This window comes from Trachemys scripta, chromosome 4 (assembly GCF_013100865.1).
Source record: "Trachemys scripta elegans isolate TJP31775 chromosome 4, CAS_Tse_1.0, whole genome shotgun sequence".
Classification (NCBI taxonomy): domain Eukaryota; kingdom Metazoa; phylum Chordata; order Testudines; family Emydidae; genus Trachemys; species Trachemys scripta.
In genome coordinates, this window is record NC_048301.1 from 11,780,251 (window position 1) to 11,799,407 (window position 19,157).

Sequence of the window (19,157 nt, forward strand, 5' to 3'; positions counted from 1 at the left end):
AAAGAGGCAGGCTGCGAAGGGCTGTCAGCAAAGGGCGCTAGATGAGGGGAGCCTGCTATCAGGCTGTGCGTGGGCTCGTGTGTGGGCTCGTTTCTACAGCAAAAACAGGAAAAATCCCCATCAGGGAGTCAATGGTCCCTGCCCAAAAGGACATCTGCATAGCAGGCAGCCAGCTGGGTTCTCTACACCTCACAAGTGGCTATGTGCTGGGTGGCAGGAGGCAACGAGAACACAGATAAGCTCCCAGGCAGGAACACAGCTCAAACTGATCATGGGGGGCTTCAGAAGAGTCTGAAGAAAAGGAGCATAAGATGCCCGGAGGCCAGCTCTCTTGCAGCCATTCTCTCCGCTAACCCTTCACAGTCGTATTGTTAGACAGACAAGCTTTGGGTGTTCTGATTGGATCCTCTCGATGGTGCAGTGAAGCAGAGACCTAGTGTAACCCACACACGTCCTGGGTGTGGTGTTCTGTCCCATCTGAGGCCACTTAAAGAGAGAGATAAAATGAGTCTGTTCTACAGCCTTAGCTAACAGCCCGTTGGCTTTTAGCTCATGCAGTAGAGGCTCATGCACTAAGCACCAGAGGTCCCCGGTTCGATCCTGCCCGCCGCCGACCGGGGTCTGTCAGTGTTACACTTGCAAAGAGCAACTGTTTGGTACTCGTATTATCGCAGAGCCTAGGAGCCCTAGGCATGGACCCGGACCGCATTGTGCTAGGTGCTGCACAAACACAACAAAGAGACAGCCACTGCCCCAAAGAGATTACCATATAAACAGCCAGAGGCTGGAGGAAGGGGTAGGACACATGAGTAGAGTGAACAATGTGATGGCAGAAAATGTCAAGTCAGTTCCATGGGGGGTTCTCTCATTTTGTTTGCTTTATGTGCATATATTTAGGAGAGGATCAGCTAAATGGACAGAAAAGGAAAAGGAGAGGAGACAGTGAGGGAAGTGGGTGAGGGGGGCAGGGGAGAGGAGGGTAAGAGGGGCAGACGTGGGGTGATACAGAGGAGGAGGGGGAAGATTGAAGCAAACAGCCAGTCAGCATGGGGCAGAGAAAGTCCAGAGAGCTGAAAAAGCCTGACCCAAACAGGTACAGGATCAGGCCCCATGTCTGTCTCGTTGCGTTTAATTTCTCAAAGGGCCCTGGGCTGGAGCTCAGGGAAGACGGAGAACATAAGAACGGCCATACTGGGTCAGACCACAGGTCTATCTAGCCCAGTATCCTGTCTTCTGACAGTGGCCAATGGCAGGTGCCCAGAAGGAATGAACAGAACAGGTAATGATCAAGTGATCCATCCCCTGTCGCTCATTCCCAGCTTCTGGCAAATATATCCTCCATGAATTTATCTAGTTCTTTTTTTAACCCAAAAAAGTTGCTGGAGGACCTGGGCGCCCCACTAGCCCCTGGAGAAGGGGGTGCAAAGACCCCAGGGACCAGAGGTGAAACAAATACTGTTTCAGAACTCAGGCTGAAGAGATGGCTTGAGATTGTTTGTTGGACTTTTTGTTACCCCAAAGGGGCTACAGGGGGAGCTATAAGCGACCTGGCCGGAGATAACCAGCAGCGGACTGCAGAGCTGGAGCAGCTATCGATAGGGGGGAAAGTTAAGGAGAGCCTGCTATACCAAGTTCCACCATAAGGGAGTGAACCAGCCTTGAGTTCCCTCTTCTACAGTATGCTAATTATTGCAACCATTCAGGAGTCTGACATTGTGCAGGTCCATGTACTGGCACCAGGGATGAACTCGGCCCAGTGCCATGCAGGGAAATCAGTCCTTTTCTATTATGGTGAGCAGGTATTTTGCTTTGTTTTTCCTGATATAAATGTCTGTGTGTTACAATGAAGAAACGGCCATAGTAACTCAATTTGGTGGCCAAATTAACTGGGCATGTCTTAATTAGTAATTGGTAACGCTCAGAAAATAAACACTCGAATACTTCCTTAGAGTCATGCCCTCTACAGGAATAGCCAACAACCCCACAGTGTCAGTGCAGAGAGATTGGGGATTGGTCCTGCTTTGAGCAGGGGGTTGGAGTAGATGACCTCCTGAGGTCCCTTCCAACCCTGAGATTCTATGTAGGGCCCAGACCCTGGTTCTGGCCAAGCTGGAGTCAGTGGGGGACCCAAGAGGAGGGGGCAGAGCTGGCTGCATGCCATTTTTGCACTTTCTGAGCCCCTGGAGGTGCTGCTGACTGGGATTCCTCCTCCTGCTCACAAGTTAGAGTAGTTCTAAGGTTCCTCTAAGACGTAGCAGCTTGTTACAGTTCCCCAGGGGCATTGCTGGGGAACACTGGAACAAAGCAGGACTCCAGTGATTCCCCATGAACACCCACAGCGTACCAATATGGCAGAGGTTTGGGGTGCGGGGAACAGAATCTCAGCTGCCCAGTTAGGGTCACTTTATGGCCCCTTCATATTGCCAGAGTGGCAGAAAGAGGCAATAGCGTTGAAGATTTGCTCCAGAGTATTTTGGATCCTTACTATGGAACGTTTTTTGCAAAGGGAGACGGATATCGTGGGGTTACATTCAGGCTGCTTTTCCCCACGTATGTGAAAAGAGGAGGCCAGGCACAGAGAGCTAAACAGGTCCTAAATGTGGGCCATAGTTGTGGTTGCTTTAACATACTCAGAAGCCATTAACTAAGAAGGTGCAGAGATTCCTCCCTATGAGGCTCCCCGACTTATTGCAATGCTGCCATATTTAATTCTGCTTCCTGGAAGCCATTCTGAACTCCATCTTTACAACATGTAGGATGCATTCCAGGAGACTGAATAGCTGCAGGGGTTTAGGGCAGGGGTGAGCAAACTACAGCCCATCGGGCTATTTAATCCGGCCCTCAGCTCCCGCCAGAGAGCGGGGTCAGGGGTTTGCCCTACTCCGGCACTCCAGACAAGGAGCGGGGTCGGGGGCTTGCCCCACTCTGTGCGGCTCCCAGGAAGCAGCCGGCATGACCCCCGTCCGGCTCCTATGTAGTACGCGGAGGCATGGCCAGGTGGCTCTGTGCGTTGCCCCGTCCGCAGGCGCCGCCCCTGCAGCTCACATTGGCCACAGTTCCCAGGCAATGGGAGCTGCAGGGGTGGCGCCTGCGGACGGGGCAGTGCACAGAGCCACCTGGCCACCCCTCAGAGCCGGAGGGGGGACATGCTTCTGGGAGCTGCTTGTGGAAAGCGCTACCTGGAGCCTGCACCCCTGAGCCCACCCCATGCCCCAGTCCCCTGCCACAGCCCTAATCCCCCTCCTACCCTCTGAACCCCTCGGTCCCAGCCCAGAGCCCCCCTTGTACCCCAAGCCCCTCATCCCCAGCCCCACCCCCAGCCAGAGCCCTCACCCCCTCCATGCCCCAACAGCCTGCCCCATCCCTGATCCCCCTCTCGCCCTCCAAACCCACTGGTCCCAGCCCGGAGCACCCTCCTGCACCCCAAACCCCTCATCCCCAGCCCCACCCCAGGGCCCTCACCCCCCCACACACACTCCAACCTGGAGCCCCCCCACACACACTGAACTTCTCATTTCTGGCCCCACCCCAGAGCCCACACCCCCAGCCGGAGCTCTCACCCCCCTCCTGTACCCCTACCCCCAATTTTGTTAGCATTCATGGCCCGCCTTACAATTTCCATACCCCGATGTGGCCCTCAGGCCAAAAAGTTTGCCCACCCCTGGTTTAGGGCCACCAGTCACTGGCTTGCTTAAAGTGAGAAACTTCCAAGCATCAAATAAGTTTTCATCTCATGGGAAAATGACTCTACGTACCCTGGTCTCCATTAAAAGTTTGATCATGCTCAATGGGGACAAGGTCTTCCCCTTCAGAGCAATTGTTTCTCTGAAGATTTTCGAGGACTTTCTTAGCCTTGAGCTCCCTCGTTTTTTGTTTGTTGATTTTTTCCTCCCTGTGGAGACTTCTCTTCAGTTCCTCCTGGCTTTGTAAATGATTCATCTGTATGAGCAACAGAGGAGTAAATAGGTAACTGTTTTCCAAGGGTTTAACATCTAAACTCAGCATAGCTTTAGGCTAACGATCTAATTCTGCAAACAAATAGGCACTTGAATAACTTTACGAGCTCAAATACAAGTTTGCAGAATTGGGCCCCGTCAGATCACAAATTTGCCTGAGTTCTCAGTGTGATGGGTTCCCCCCGGGGTACCACCTGGAACCGGGGTATCACTGAGCCTGCTGCCCCACCAGCTGGGCTCAGTGATACCCCAGTTCCAGGTGGCACCCCAGGGGGGGAACCCGTCATACTCAGGTCATCCACAGACAGTGGTCAAGCAAGGGCTAATATTTCAAATCAGGAATAATTGCTCAGTTTTTCCAGGAAATAACATATTAGATTCAACTGTTATCTGAGTCCAGTGACCATCTGAATAAAAATACTAAGATCTGTGCTTCTCCCCAACCCAATATTGATATTCTTGGCCTCATTCCCACCATGTAATTTAAGAAAAATACAGAATACCAAGCTCTTGTCTAGCACCTTTCTTCTGAAGGTCTTGAAATGCTTTACAAAGTCTCATTATCCCCATTTTACAGATGGGAAACTAAGAGCATGTGCCCAAGGTCATCCAGCAGAGCTAGGAATAAAACCCAGGTCTCCTCACTCTGTCCAGTGCTCTACCCACTGGGAAACACTGGCTCTCATAAGGCCTGACTCTGCCTTGAGGAGAGGGTGGAAAAGGGCATATAAAACAACATCCACCAGGCAGGACTGAACGTGAGATCTCCACCACTTCATACGCCACTATCACTTGAGCCATTGGATAACTCTAGCAGCTGCTACCACAGCGGGCCCTTAACATTAAGGGGACAACTAGTGGGGGACACAATACACTTAAGCCAGCAGGCTCCCTACTGGCAGAGAGACACAGTTTAAGTTCTGAGATGAACACAAGGCTTTTGTTCTCTAAAGCATCAGCAGACACACATACCGAAGGTCAAATAATTAGTTACATCAATCCAATCCCACTGGAGTCAATAACAGAGGAGAACGTGGCCCAGAGAACTGCTCTTCAGGCACCATGGATGGTTTCTGAGGCAAGGTGCCAGCTCCCATTGTCTCTGTGATTCAGTACATGGAGTGGATGTCATCAGAAAATCATTCATTTCCCTTTTCCAGTTGAGTACTGGGTGGCACAATGGCAACCACTGACGAGTGAGGAAATTCAAATACAAAGATGAGGACAAAGGGGAAGCCACAAGAGAGACAGTGAAGACAAAGGCTGGTAATATAGACTCCAGCCAGGTGGAGAAATGAGTCTGAGCATCTCCCTTCCTGATCTGAATCCAGATGCAACAGCAGCTGGACCACAAGACCTACTGGCTGACTTCAGCCTCGCTGAACCCACGCATGGATTTTATCATTCCAGTTCCCTCTTTCAAACCGCTTCAAAACCCACCAAGATTGCAGCTTTACCTCTTCTCGCTTGCGGTTCATTTCTAACATCTGCAGCTTGTGTAAGTGCTGTCGTCTTCCAGACGTATATTTTGCAGTTTGCACTCGCTTCTCCAGCTCCTTGCACGGTATTAAAAAAAAAAATGCAATGTTTGAAACAAACTCACTAGCTCACAGCTTTAAAATCCAACCCCATTCCCTTCAATGCATGAAGAGGCCACTTACCAGATACAGAGGTCTGTTGCCAACTCTCTCAATTTTATTGCACGTCTCTCAATATTTGGTGTTTTTCTTAAAGCTCCAACTCTTGGGATCAGGTTATTACTTAAAAATCTCAGTTTAAATTAAAAAAAAAATCCAACCCAAACAATTTCTGGCCCTCCAGGTTGCAGAGAAGTTTAAAAATGTGACTCCCAAATTGGCCAACAGCTGGTGAAAAATTAGAAGAGCTCCCACATTACTGACTTTTAAATAATGAGATTTTAAAAATCTCATGTTTTTTGGGGGAGGGGGGGACTGACTCATCATTTTTGAGTGACTGGGGTTAACAATACTGCATTCTCACTGTCCTCCTCTTGCTCTGATAAATACCACTATAGTTTGTGCTATAGCTCTGAGTTTTACGGAGCAGTATATTAAGTCACAAGCGGAAAGCTGCAATTCCTATGAGGCACATTTTTGGATGCTCACCTGGAAACAACTGATTCTTTTTCAAAGGTACTGAGCATCGGCTGCACTTATCAAAGTCAATGAGCAAAAAGTGGGTTCAGCGGTTAAAACCAAAGGAACGCTAACAGCTGTAAAATCCAGTGCAATGTCACCAACGCACCGTGAGGACTATTGCCGCATACAGAGAATGTGGTTTGCCTGCTGCTGGAAGCCAATTGCTGGCAGCACCTCTGAAAATCAGGCCCCAACACCCAGACCACCTAAATACTTTTGGTGTCTAACTCCTGATTAAATCAATGAGAGAGAGAGGCACCTAGCTACCTCTGAGGATCTGAGCCGTAAATGTCTCACATTGAATATTCACAAACAGAGGGAATCAATATTAGTGAATGTTGTTTTGACCCCTTAGCTTACTGATGCTAGACTGCAGTTGCTTTAGCTAGATCTAGGGTGACCAGATGTCCCGATTTTATAGGGATAGTCCCAATTTCTGGGTCTTTTTCTTATATAGGCTCCTATTACCCCCCCACACACACACCCTGTCCCGATTTTTCACATTTGCTGTCTGGTCACCCTAGATCCCATCTGCCAGGCTGCTCAAAATTAAAGATGAGGGAAGCCGCAATCTCTTATTTTGCACCTGTAAGAGGCCTAAAACTACTCCCCCCAGTGTCCAAAGGAAGTTTACTTTTGACTTCGATTTAACCAGGATCCAGCCCTAAATGGAACACTCCAGCCCCAGGCAACTTCCCAAAAGAGCTGGTCAAACTTTTTTCCCCTCCCCTCCTCTATACACATTGTTGTAGCCAGCCTGCTCACCAGTGCAGCGCTCAGCTGGCCGAAGCTAAGAACGCCTGGGATAAACAACCACACGGTCTGTTCTCATTTGCACGGGTGCAACCACGTTGGCTTTGATGGGGTCATGTGAGCATAATAGAGAAGACTATTTGGCCTTAAAATAAGACCTCTCATCAGTGACTATGGAGAGAGACGGGCACAGCACGCCTGGTGGGAAGTGGCTGACTATGGACTTGATGTAAAGCCCATTGAAGTCAGTGGAAGACTCGCACTGACTTCAGTGGGCGTTAGAGCAAGCTCTGTAAATGATCAAAGCACATGTCTGGAAAGCTGTGGGCTACTTGAATTTCCCAGCGTGCGGTGCAAGGTAAAGGTGCGACTGTGCCAGTTTTACCTGTATTGCGGGGACACCCACCTTTGCTTTTCGGGCTGCTGCCCCTTCCTGCTGGCTGAAGAGCTTTTCAGAAGTGATTACTTGTGGAAGGTCAGCGGGTTCCAGCTTCTGCAAGTCCAATATTTCTAACAGTCAGCGTTCCTCATGCCATGCGATCATAAAACACAAAAGCCAGACATTAAACGGTCTTGACATTTTTCCACAGCTCATAGGCCCAGAATAGGCAAGAAAGAGCCGTATCCTTAATAAATACTCCAAGATCTCTTTGGATCTAGCATCTGTTGGCATTTATTCATGGAGGGCCATAGTATGAGTTGCCAGAACTGAGGAGAAACACCTGAGTTAGCGTTTAACACAATCTAAACTTTAAAGATGCGTGCTTCTTTTCAGATTGATTGTTCTTATTACCATGTATGTGTATCACTGTAGCGCCTAGAGGCACCAGCCGAAATTGGTGCCTTAGTATGCTAGATGTTGTATGTACACATAGCAAGAGACAATCCCTGCCTCAAAGAGCTTACAGTTGAAACAGATGTAGGGCGTCAAGGGAAACTGAGGCATAGAGAGGTGACGTGACTTGCCCAAGGTGATGCAGCAGATCAGTGGCAGAGCCAAGAGTAGATGCCTATTCTCCTGAGTCCTAGTCTATGGCCCTATCTGCTAGATCATGCTGTCACAGTTCAGGGCTCCTCCACCTATTTCCCCTCCATGTTCCACTCTAGGCTCCCAGCTGTAACCTCTCTTGGGCAGAGACCCACCCCCTCTCCCTGCTGAGCAGGGTTTTACCAGGCTCCATGGTTCCCTGCCTACACTGTGATATCCCCAGCAAGCCAGATGGCTTAGACACTCTGTGTTGTGCTTTTCTTTTTCTTCAGAGGTGATGAACAGCGTAATTGCCCCCAGCTAGGAGTTTCCACACAGCTCTTTCTTGGCAAGCACATTTATTCTTAAGGGGTAAACACTACAGAGAAAACATTAAAAACAGAATTCCTATACAAATGCTAACGTCTTACCTGAGGTCACCCATCAGTCTCATGGGGCTTCAGGAGGCTAAGGTCCTTCCAACCCCTCCCAGAAAGGATTGAGGCCCCTGCTGGACAGAAATTCCTGTCCATTGAAAAATGGCCATGAGTTCCTTTCAACTCAGGCTATTTATCCCAAAGTCCTTTCTTTGTCTGTTGGTCTCTGGAGAATCTAGATTGAACCAGTTTACATGAGCCTCTCCAGGTGGTGATAGCTCTCTGGAGGTGTCACACACTGAGTGAACTTCCCTAATTACCCCCAACATATTCTTAGCTCTAGGTGGGTTGTGGCAACGCTCCCCCATGGAATTAGACAATCCCTGGCCCACAATGACACACAAACTTAATACAGGAAGATCTCCCAATGATATGGTGGGAAATTACCATATCTGTCACACACGCTGCTTCTCTTCTAATGTTATGCCCAGTAGTACCTTATTCAGTGGGACTTCTCATGGTGTAAGGTATTAGTCGAGGGGAGGGAAGGAGGGAAAATCAGGCCCTTCGTCAGGATCATTTTATTCACATGAAAGCACACTTTTTATTTCTTAATAGCGCTGACCAGAAAATTTCTCCAGGACGTCTTTTTCCCATCAAAATTTCTATTGATGGAAAGTTTCCAAGCAACGCTAGTCTCAGATCTTTTATTAAAGCCAAATGCCATACAGTTGTGTTTGAAATGATATCTGCCATCGAGGTTAAAAACTGCAGATCCCTTTACCGACAGCTGAGTCTGGAGTTTCTTTTGAAGGAATTAAGAGACCTGCTTAAAATGGGCAAAACTGCAGAGGGGGAATAGAGGTCTTTATTGCTCTGGTACCTGTTTGTGGCATTGGGGTCCCAATCCTGCTCCCATAAAAGCCAGTAAGCATCTTGTCAATGACTTCAATGGGACGAAGATTCATGCTTAATGCTGGACATTAACTTCCAGGTGTATGAACACGCCCTAAATTGTGACTGTACTTTAGCCAGATACAATGAATCAGTGCAAGGACTTCTTGATTTGCAAAGAAATAAAGACAGTAACTTAATCATAAAAAGGTTATCACTTAAAGCAAACCAGAAAATTCAGAGTTGAGTCCATGATGCTTTTTCACTGGCATTGTAGCGGGTTGGGGTTTTTTTTGGCTCCGTCCAACCTAACAAAGACACTCAGGACCCAATTCCAAGCCCACAGCAGTCAATGGGAAAATCTCCATTGTTTTCAATGGGCTTCGGCTCAGCCCTGTAGACGTGATTGTAATGGTCATTTCTGATTTCAAATAATATTCTTCCTACACTTGGTAGTTCATCCTAAAACCAGTGGCAGTGCCGCTATAAACCTCTGAGCCTCCTATGGTATATGGCAGAGGTCCCTTTCTGTGACTCTCATGCTGCTCCTGACATGCGTCAATGGGAACCTTTAAGGCTCTAGGCCAGAGAGATTAAGGCCACTATGTGTATTCAGGACAGTAATTATGCACGTGCTTAAATATTATCCAACACGAGGATGACCTGAAGCATGTGCTTAAGTGCATTTCTGAATTGGGGCCTAAGCCCAAGCTGTGAGTTAGGTACCTTGGAGGATCTGGGCCTACGATGACTTACCAATGATCACAAAAAGTCAGGAACCGAGCCCAGGTCTCCTAAATCTCAAGCCAGTGCCTCAACCAGAGGGCAATCCCACCTCTCACAAACTTGTCCTAATAAAAAAGTTTCCTGTGTTTTGTTTTGTTTTTCTTCCCTACCCCTCGTGTCTCCATTGACGCTATTTTCTTTAGTGCCTGAAAAACTAATCTGAAGTTGTAATAATCTAAGAAATGACACTAGATGGCAGCAACTAACCCCACAAATTACAGTATGCAGTGTAACTGCAGCTGTGTCGGTCCCCGGATATTACCTTGCTCCCCTTGCCGCTCTAATATCTTTTATTGGACCAACTTCTGTTGGCGAGAGAGACACGCTTTTGAGCCACACAAAGAGGTCAGACCTGAAGCTGAGCTCTGTGTGGTCGAAAGCTTGTCTCTCTCACCAACAGCAGTTGGTTCAATATAAGATATTACCTCGCCCACCTTGTCTAACTACCAATTATAGTCCAGGCTGTAAAGCTTTCACTAGTGCCACCAAAACAGTGAATATAATGTTGCTAGCGGCAGGCAGATAAACTCACTAATCTATTAGTGGATCCTACTATGGCCCAGAGGAAGGAGAAGATTCAGGCTTTAAAGTTCACTTTTGCTGAGGGGAAGGAAATCTGATCTCTTCTTGCATCTTTGTAAATTTCACAGATTGCTCCTCAGGACCCAGCCCATAGTTGGAATCTTCTAATACCTCTTGAAAAGGGAGAATCTTATTTGTTATGTATTACTGAAAATGTTTGACCTGGAAAGGACACTGCGGTTCTATTTTGATGGCAGTATCTAGTGGCATTAGAACAGGCATAAGGGTGGAGGGGGGGAATAATAAAATCTCTACGTAATAAACACTATTGACAAAAGTCATATGCTAATCAACGGTCATATCGTTTTTACACTTACTGCATCAGACTCATGCTCCCGATATGGCTGCTACTTCTGAGGAAGGTGTTAAGAACCCTGCAGCAGGCAGAGGTAGCATAATCAGTGGCGCCGGAACGAGGGGGCCAGGGGGCCAGGGCCATCCCAATTTTGAAAGTGGATGGGCCTGACCCATCCACTTTTCTCCAGGGCAGACCCCACCCCTTCCTCTTCTCTTCCCCCTCAGGACCGACCCCCAGCCAGGCCAGCAGGCAGCTGGTGGAGCCTGGCCAGGGAGCCCGGGAAGTTGTGGGAGCCACGCGGACCCTCCACCGTTCCCGCCCCATCCCAACCCCCAGGCTCCCCGCCCAGCCCAGGGCTGGTGGAGGTGGAAGGTCCATGACTCCACACCAGCTCCCTACAGCTGCCTGTGCGGCTCTGTCCCTGACCCAGCTCCTGCCGGGGACAGGGGGCAGCTCGTGGCCATGGTAAGAACAAAGCTGGCAGCTCTGGGGAGCTTGAGTCCCTCCACCTTGGGGGCGGGGACACGGGGGAAGAGGAAGGACAGGCCCCCGCCCCCATTTTTGGGAAGGCTCTGATGCTCTTAAGCATAATCTATCCCTTACTTAAGTATCATTCTGATCTAATGGGGGCAGGCTGTGCCACATCTGCCTTCTGTGGAGTTCTTGCACCTTCCACTGAAGCACCTGGTGCTGACCACTGTCAGATACAGGGCACTGGACAAGATGGACCCGGGGTCTTATCCTGTCTGGCAGTGCCTATGTTCCTAATTGTTCAACTCTGTAAAACTCTCTGTTACCATTAGATGGTTGTTTAATAAGAGGCTGGATCTTGCACTCAGACTGGGTATTTTCCCCTCTCTATCTCCACTCTCCCTCCAGCTCACAGTCATGGCAATAGACAGAGGACTGAAAGTCATCCTCAGAGATATTGGCAGGGCTGGGATTTTATGGCTAAACTCAGCTGCCACTAGGTACTCATTGAAGCCTATCATCATAGAATATCAGGGTTGGAAGGGACCTCAGGAGGTCATCTAGTCCAACCCACTGCTCAGAGCAGGACCAATCCCCAGACAGATTTTTGCCCCAGATCCCTAAGTGACCCCCTCAAGGATTGATCTCACAACCCTAGGTTTAGCAAACCAATGCTCAAACCACTGAGCTATCCCAGCCTGGCCTGGTAGAGGCTGCTCAAGTGAAGAGAGGATTTTGTTAGGAAAATATTATACTTCTTTAAGTCAGGGCTGGCCTTATGCGTGGGTGACCATCCAAGGTGCTGTGGTCATGGGGGTGCTGTGGTCAAGAGGCAAGAAGCAGGACAGGCCTGGGGTGTGAGGCCACAGAAGGGAGCTTGGGGCAATGGGGGGAAGGCAGTGGGGCCTAGGAGCAATGGGGTGGGGATAGGTGAGGGGCCCAGGGAGACAGTTGGGGTCTGGGGGAATGGGTGGGGAGCCCAGGGGCCAGGGGTGTCAAAATACAAACTTTTGTATTTTGGGGAGAGGGATAGCTTAGTGGTTTAAGCATTGGTCTGCTAAACCCAGGGTTGTGAGTTCAATCTTTGAGGGGGCCACTTAGGGATCTGGGGCAAAATCAGTACGTGGTCCTGCTAGTGAAGGCAGGGGGCTGGACTGGACTCAATGACCTTTCAAGGTCCCTTCCAGTTCTAGGAGATGGGATATCTCCATTAATTTTTAAATTAGCCCAGGGCGCCATTTTCCCTAAGGCTGATCCTATTCAAAGTCTGTCTTTCATGGGGCAAGAAGGAGGGGAAGCTAAGGAGGGAAATTTATCAGGTACTTAAAGACTGAATGAATCAAATGCTCTTGGGCCATCCACAAAGCTATCTGTTTGTGGGTAGCCTGGCTCCAGAGTGTAGTAAGAGGAGGCCCTGAGATATAAACCTTGGTATCAGAGGCCCGGTATGAGGCCTAAGGCCTGAACTAAAGTAATGGTCAAGACTTTGCTAACATAAAGCAAAGTTAAGCTGTGAGCCAGAGGCAGGCCCTGCTCACAGAAGCTGGCAAGGAAAGGGCTGATGCCGCAAAAAGAGACATACCTAAAAGGTACTGGACACCAGATATCAGAACATTCACATACTTGTACATTCCATACAGATAACAAGGAACAAGCTGACCCATCCCAATGACAGGGCCAAAAGGGGAATATGATGGATAGTGTTGTTTTGTTCGAACCAACATGTACAAGGTGAGAGGCGGCACCTTACTACGCAGAGGGGTTGTACCTTGCTGCGTAGAGGGGTTGCACCTCAATACGTCAGGAGTGATGTGTAACTTGTTTGAAGCTGTGTATAAGAATGCATCCCTGAGTGGATATCTTTGTCCGGCCGAGGGGGCAGTGGAAAGTCCCGCCACTGATTGAGCTGGGTCCATTGCCAAGAGGCACTTTCTCGTAGTACGCCCGGTAGACTAAGTAATCTACGGGGAACTGCAACTGTGTCCAAGGTCGCAATAAACCTGGTCGACGTGACTTTGCATCTTACTAGAGTCTGTGGTCATTGGGGGTTCTCTTCGGGTCTGCTGGGTCAGCTATCTGCGCAGAGCTTGGGCAGCACACAGAGGGAACACACGCACGCAGCCGAGTGATATCAACATAGGAGAAAGCAGAGCACCACACCGGTAGCATCTGACAACACAGCGCATGACTGTTGTCACTTTAAGGGAAAGGTCCTTCACAGTTTACAAACATGCCAACCTTTGGCAGTGATGTTGCCCATAGCGTACGGGGTGGAGTCTGCATACAGAAGCTGACGTATGCTCAGTGCAGGACTCGAGTGTGGCCTACTCCCTAACCTTGGGGGTGCCAGGGGCCAGTTGCCTGGTGCAACTTAGAGCCACCTCAGAGCTGCTCTAAATTGCACCCCACTGTCTATGAACCCAAGAGACCATTCTGGTACCTAGGGATTACCAGAGCACAGAGACATTGCAGCTACACCCACCTACTCCACTCTATCTACGGGAGGGGGTGATGTGGAGCAGTTACCCCAGTTCTCTGCCAGCTGGGGAGTCCCCCTAGCCAGCTCACAAAGGTGATATTGTGTCATAGCTGGCTCATAAACTCTGTTCTCTCCTGGGGATACAAAGTCAGTGGATCTCTAAAGAGCCGGATGAGCAGTGCTGCAGGTCGAATAGTTCTAGGTAAATGCTAATTGCATGGCCTGTTTCTAGATGCCTTTCTGAAAGATGCTTTAGCCAAACCCAAATTATGGGCTCAATGCCGGGGTAGCTGGGTGAGATGTACAGGCCTGTGATACACAGGAGGTCAGACCGGATGATCTAATGGTCCCTTCTGGCCTTCAAATCTATGAATACCCTGACTTACACATGCTGTCCCATTGACTTGATAATATCACTGTAATTGGATGACTCACCTGAGTAAAGCTCCATGATGGTTTGAGATTGAGGCCCATGTAATAAAAATAAATGTCTTGAGTATCTCACTGTTTATCATCAACTACCGAAACCAGCGTGCGCTTCAAAAGGCAAAATATTTTCCAGTTTGATATAAAGATTTAATCAAGCTAGCAACCGAACAACACACGGAGTCGGTGCTCGGCTAGTCGATGGCAGAAATGCAGAATTTAACAGCTCTTCTTAGCTGTCTACATTGGAAGCTGCACTTGGCCTGGTATAAAACTGAATTTAACAGCAGCGCTGCACCTTCCTTACCCCCATCGAAAAGAACTTTTTGCCATTAAGAGCAGTTCTAGCATTTGCACGAATCTCTAGTTAGGCAACGTGTGGAAAGCAGGAAGGCTGGACCTGTGGCTAAGGCACTAGTGTGGATCTGGGGAGAGCTGGTTACAATGCCCAGCTCTGGCACAGATTTCCTGTCTGGCCATAGGCAAGCTGCCCAGTCTTTGGTGGCTCAGTTCCACACCTGTCAAATAGGGCTGCCTCACAGGGTGTTGTGAAGATAAAGTCCATTAATGACCGGACAGTGCCCAGATACTACAATGATGGAGGCCATTTAAGAAAAGAGCTAGAAAAAGGCACATAGTGGGTAGCATTGGGCTTCTATTCACTCTGGCTCCTCTACTAGGAGGAGACTTGATCTCTCACACTCTAGCAGCTCTGACGGCCCGTCCAATAGAGGGCCACAGTGCGCAGACTTGCGGAAGGACAGGTAAACAGATAGACAGACAAAGGAAGCATCTTTTTATATAGTCAGGCTGATTGGCATTCCCTTTGACTGCTTCCCTTTTACACGGTGTGAATCAGGATTAAGGCCACTGATGTAAATGGAGTGACACTAGTGTAAATCCAACCTACTCTCTTCATAAAATACCTTAATTTAAATAATTTTGAGTTAGAAATAATGACCAGCAGCGCTATAATTTCTTACCAATATAGTTCATTCTGATGGCTTTACTATAGCTGAGTACAGAAAAAACAAGACATACCCGGGCATGTTTACAATTAAAATGGGATGTTCCCATTAAATCCAAGTAACTCCTTAGGTAGCCTTTTAAATTCATCTTACTTGGAGTCTTCGAGGTGGATGCTGTTTAATAATACTTGTTTCTCCCGTTTCCATCATGATGTCAAAAGAAATGGGTCTGGGCACTTAAAGGAACAGAGAAGGAGAAGAAGCCAATAACAGTTTTAATACAATCACAAATTGATCATTAACTATTAAGCTTTATTACGCAAAAGCTTCATGACCTTCTAGTTATAGTGTAACATGACCTACCGTAGCCCATGCTCCCAAAATACAACAGCACATGGGGAAAAAATGCGTCCACTGGACACCAGAGCTGAGTGACTATCAGCAAAAATTCTTCCCTGAATACTTGCTCAAAACTGTCAATGAATTCCCTTTATTCATGCTCACGTCCTTTGCTTTCCACAGACATTCCTGCTATCAGCTACACCTCTACCTCGATATAACGCTGTCCTCGGGAGCCAAAAAATCTTACCGCGTTATAGGTGAAACCGTGTTATATCGAACTTGCTTTGATCTGCCGGAGTGCAGCCCCCCCTCCCCCCCCGGAGCACTGTTTTACCGCGTTAGATCCAAATTCGTGTTATATTGGGTCGTGTTATATCGGGGTAGAGGTGTATTACTGGCACGGATGAATATGGAAAATGCCAGAGAGGACTTTTGGTAAATGAACTTGCTAAATACCTAATGGTTAGCTCTTTGCTGAACGGAGTAATTATTTAAGTGCTGTTGCTGTCATAAAACACTCCAAATGTCATGCTGTATTCATTCCTAGACCCGTTCTGCTCCTGAAATGTGCCTGCTATCAGGGTAGTGGTACATTGCCTCTCATGCTCTTAGCGTAACTACCTGCATGTAACATGGAAGGGGGAAAATATCCAACCCCGCTAAGCCACATTACACCAGTGTCTTCCTGTTAGAAACACCAGGGCCTAATCCTGCATCCATTTACTCATCTGAATAATCCCACTGATGCCAAAGGAGACGTATCTATGTAAAAACGGTAGGGTGGTTCCCTTGGAGTTGTATTACTTGGTTATTCAAAGCAATGTTTCCAGTTCCACTCCGGTGTTGCGTTCTCTGGTCTCGGTCCTCAGCTGGTCTAAATCAGCTGAGCTCCATAATGATTCTCAGCTTCTTTGGTAATGTGCAGTGAGATCTACTGATGAAAAATGCTAGATAAGAGCTAGATATTATTATTGTTACTGCTCTGATTTACATCAGCTCAGCATCTTGTCCAAACTGTGAATAATTCTTTGGGTTTAACCCAGGGCGGTGTGTGGATCACATAACTATGTACACATAGTAGAGATGTATAGTAACATATTAAGGGGTTGCTCCAGAAGTACGCCTCAGGACCTGTCCTGTAACTCTTCCATATCTAGTCCCATTGAAGTCAAGATCAATGGGACTACTTTCATGTGTAAGGATAGGAGCCCTTGTGGCACCTTAGAGACTAACAAATTTATTTGAGCATAAGCATGATGCATCCAATGAAGTGGACTGTAGCCCACAGAAGCTTATGCTCAAATAAATTTGTTAGTCTCTAAGGTGCCACAAGTACTCCTGGTTTTTTTGCGGATACAGACTAACACGGCTGCTACTCTGAAACATGTGTAAAGATGACTCTCACAATCAAGGATTGCATGATCTGGGCTGTTTGAGATTTAAATAAACAATTGAGACAGTTTTCTAAAACAAGCTGAAAAAAATGATTTTTCCCCCCAATGCTGTAGTATGCAGGAAGTGTCAGAAACAGACACATGCCTAGAATAACACACACACACACACACACACCCCTGCATTTGATAAACCTTCAGTTTTCTACCATTTGTCTTAGTTAAAATGCAATGATTTTTTGCTGAGCCATATATCTATTTGGCAACAGAGAACACAAAGAACAAATAATCAGCCAATCCAAGCACCCTAGAAAGGGCAGTCACTTATCCATGGCCAGGTTACCTGTGGAGCATCTGCCATACAGAGTTTCTCTTAGGGGTGGAAGCTGCCTTTGAAACAGTGGATTTCTCTCCTCCATGGCTGCAAAGGAGCATAAACGTCTCTCTTCCAGGGTACTGTGAAATCCACACACCGCAGCAGTGCAAGGAGAAGTAGGCACCTCCTCTTTGGTTTGCACTGGTGCCACTTTTGTCACCTTATGATGAGCCCTGGAGTAGCTCAGACCCATTTTACTGAGTTACAACATTCAAAGAATAAAAAGTCTATGTGCAGTAGTTCCTGGACTTGACCATAGCACTGATCTGTGTCTTGGGCTCCCTTTGAAGGCAACGCCTGTTTGTAAAACTCCCAGGTTCCCTCCAGGGCAACTTTCACGGTCTGCCTGACCATACACACACACACACAGCTGATTGGGTGTCTGGGAAGCCAGTTTCCATGGCTATTCCTCCCCAAGCCTTTCCTTCCTAAATCCAGATTTGGTGAGCCCAGTTAAACATTGACCCGGGCTGGCCACTTCCTGGAGCAGATGAGAGGTTGGCTGCTATTGAATATTAAACTAATCCGGAGAAGTCTGAGGTAAATACCAAATATCAGCTAATGGCCTCAGTGAGTCTTTCTCTCTCCCATAAATATTTGCATCTGTTGTGGAAAATTGACCACACGGTAGATTTTGAATCAGACAGCCTGAGGCTCCTTTATTGATTAACCAAACATGCATGCATGGGGGAGTCAGCGAAGGCAGCCGAACACCCGCCCGACAGATAAAATCCAGCAGCTTATATAGGACAAAACCACAATTATTAATACACACTTTCTTATCGGCATTATAGCCATAAATGGAATACAATATCCTTAAAAGAGAATATGGCATAGCAAGCTTTCCTGTTTTTCTCAATTTGCCCATTGCGGTTACATGCTTCCCTACAGACTAACAGTGGGCAGTTACGAATCACCAGCCTTGTGACTACAGGTAGTTCCTCTTTTGTACTTTTCCTTTACCCTGTCTCCGAAAGTCCCTGTTTCTCCAAAAAACCCTTTCTTCAGTTCAACTTGACAAATGTTCAGGCCCAGGCCCAAAAGATAGGCCTACCTGGTTCAGTTAAGTTTAGGCCCAGAATTTTTCTACAACACATCTTAAAAACACTCTTACTAGAAGTTGCTCATTTAATCAGTGCTTGACCTTGAGAAGTTTCCCTTTGCTTCTCTGACCAGCTGGTTTGTAAAAACGTTGATTTTACTCCGGAAATTTTGTCCTGGAAGTGCTAGCAGGCAGAGGAAAAGGACTCAGGCATTGCAGCCTGCAGCTGAAGAGGAAAAAGAAGGCCGGTGAAGGGCCACATGTGAAGAACCGCTTACTCTTTACTAGGGTGACCATCCGTCCGGGTTTCCCCGGACATGTCCGGCTTTTTCAGCTGTAAATGGCCGTCCGGGGGGGATTTCTAATAACGTAGAAATGTCCGGGATTTCCCGCTTCCCCTCATGCAGAGTGCGGCGCGGCTGATTGGACGGCTGGGCCTGATTGAAAGCCGCTCGCAGCCACTGGGGCCTCTAGCAGCCAGAGTCCCTCCCCCTCCCCCGCTCCCCATCCCCCGCAGAGCAGCGTGGCACAGTGTTCGGCTGCACATGGAGCTCGCAGCTCTCCCTCGGCCCGGTGGGGGGGGCAGGCAAGGGACAGGGAACAGGGGGGTTAGACTGGTTGGGGCTTCTGGGGGGGGGGCTGTCGGGAGAAGGGGGTGTAGAGAGCAGTTGGGGCAGGTAAGGGACAGGGAACGGGGGGGTTAGATTGGTCAGAGGTTCTGGGGGGGGGCTGTCAGGAGAAGAGGGTGCAGAGAGCGGTTGGGGCAGGCAAGGGACAGGGAACAGGGGGGTTAGATTGGTCAGGGGTTCTGGGGGGGCTGTCGGGAGAAGGGGGTGTAGAGCGGTTGGGGCAGTCAGGGGACAGGGAACGGGGGGGTTAGATTGGTCGGG

General features: G+C 48.3%; 1 protein-coding gene across 1 annotated transcript in view; it reads right to left on the bottom strand.

Annotated features, from left to right (window-relative positions):
• Nucleotides 1-17,590, bottom strand: part of CCDC198 (coiled-coil domain containing 198) — a 29,097-nt gene extending 11,507 nt beyond the window's left edge. The window contains exons 1-5 of the mRNA XM_034769648.1: nt 17,193-17,590; nt 15,270-15,352; nt 7,275-7,361; nt 5,414-5,512; nt 3,756-3,939 (exon numbers count right to left, since the gene is read on the bottom strand). Of these exons, the coding sequence (XP_034625539.1) occupies nt 3,756-3,939; nt 5,414-5,512; nt 7,275-7,361; nt 15,270-15,352; nt 17,193-17,418 (679 nt within the window). The 5' untranslated portion in view covers nt 17,419-17,590. The remainder of the gene's footprint in view (nt 1-3,755; nt 3,940-5,413; nt 5,513-7,274; nt 7,362-15,269; nt 15,353-17,192) is intronic.
• Nucleotides 17,591-19,157: the final 1,567 nt, after the last annotated feature.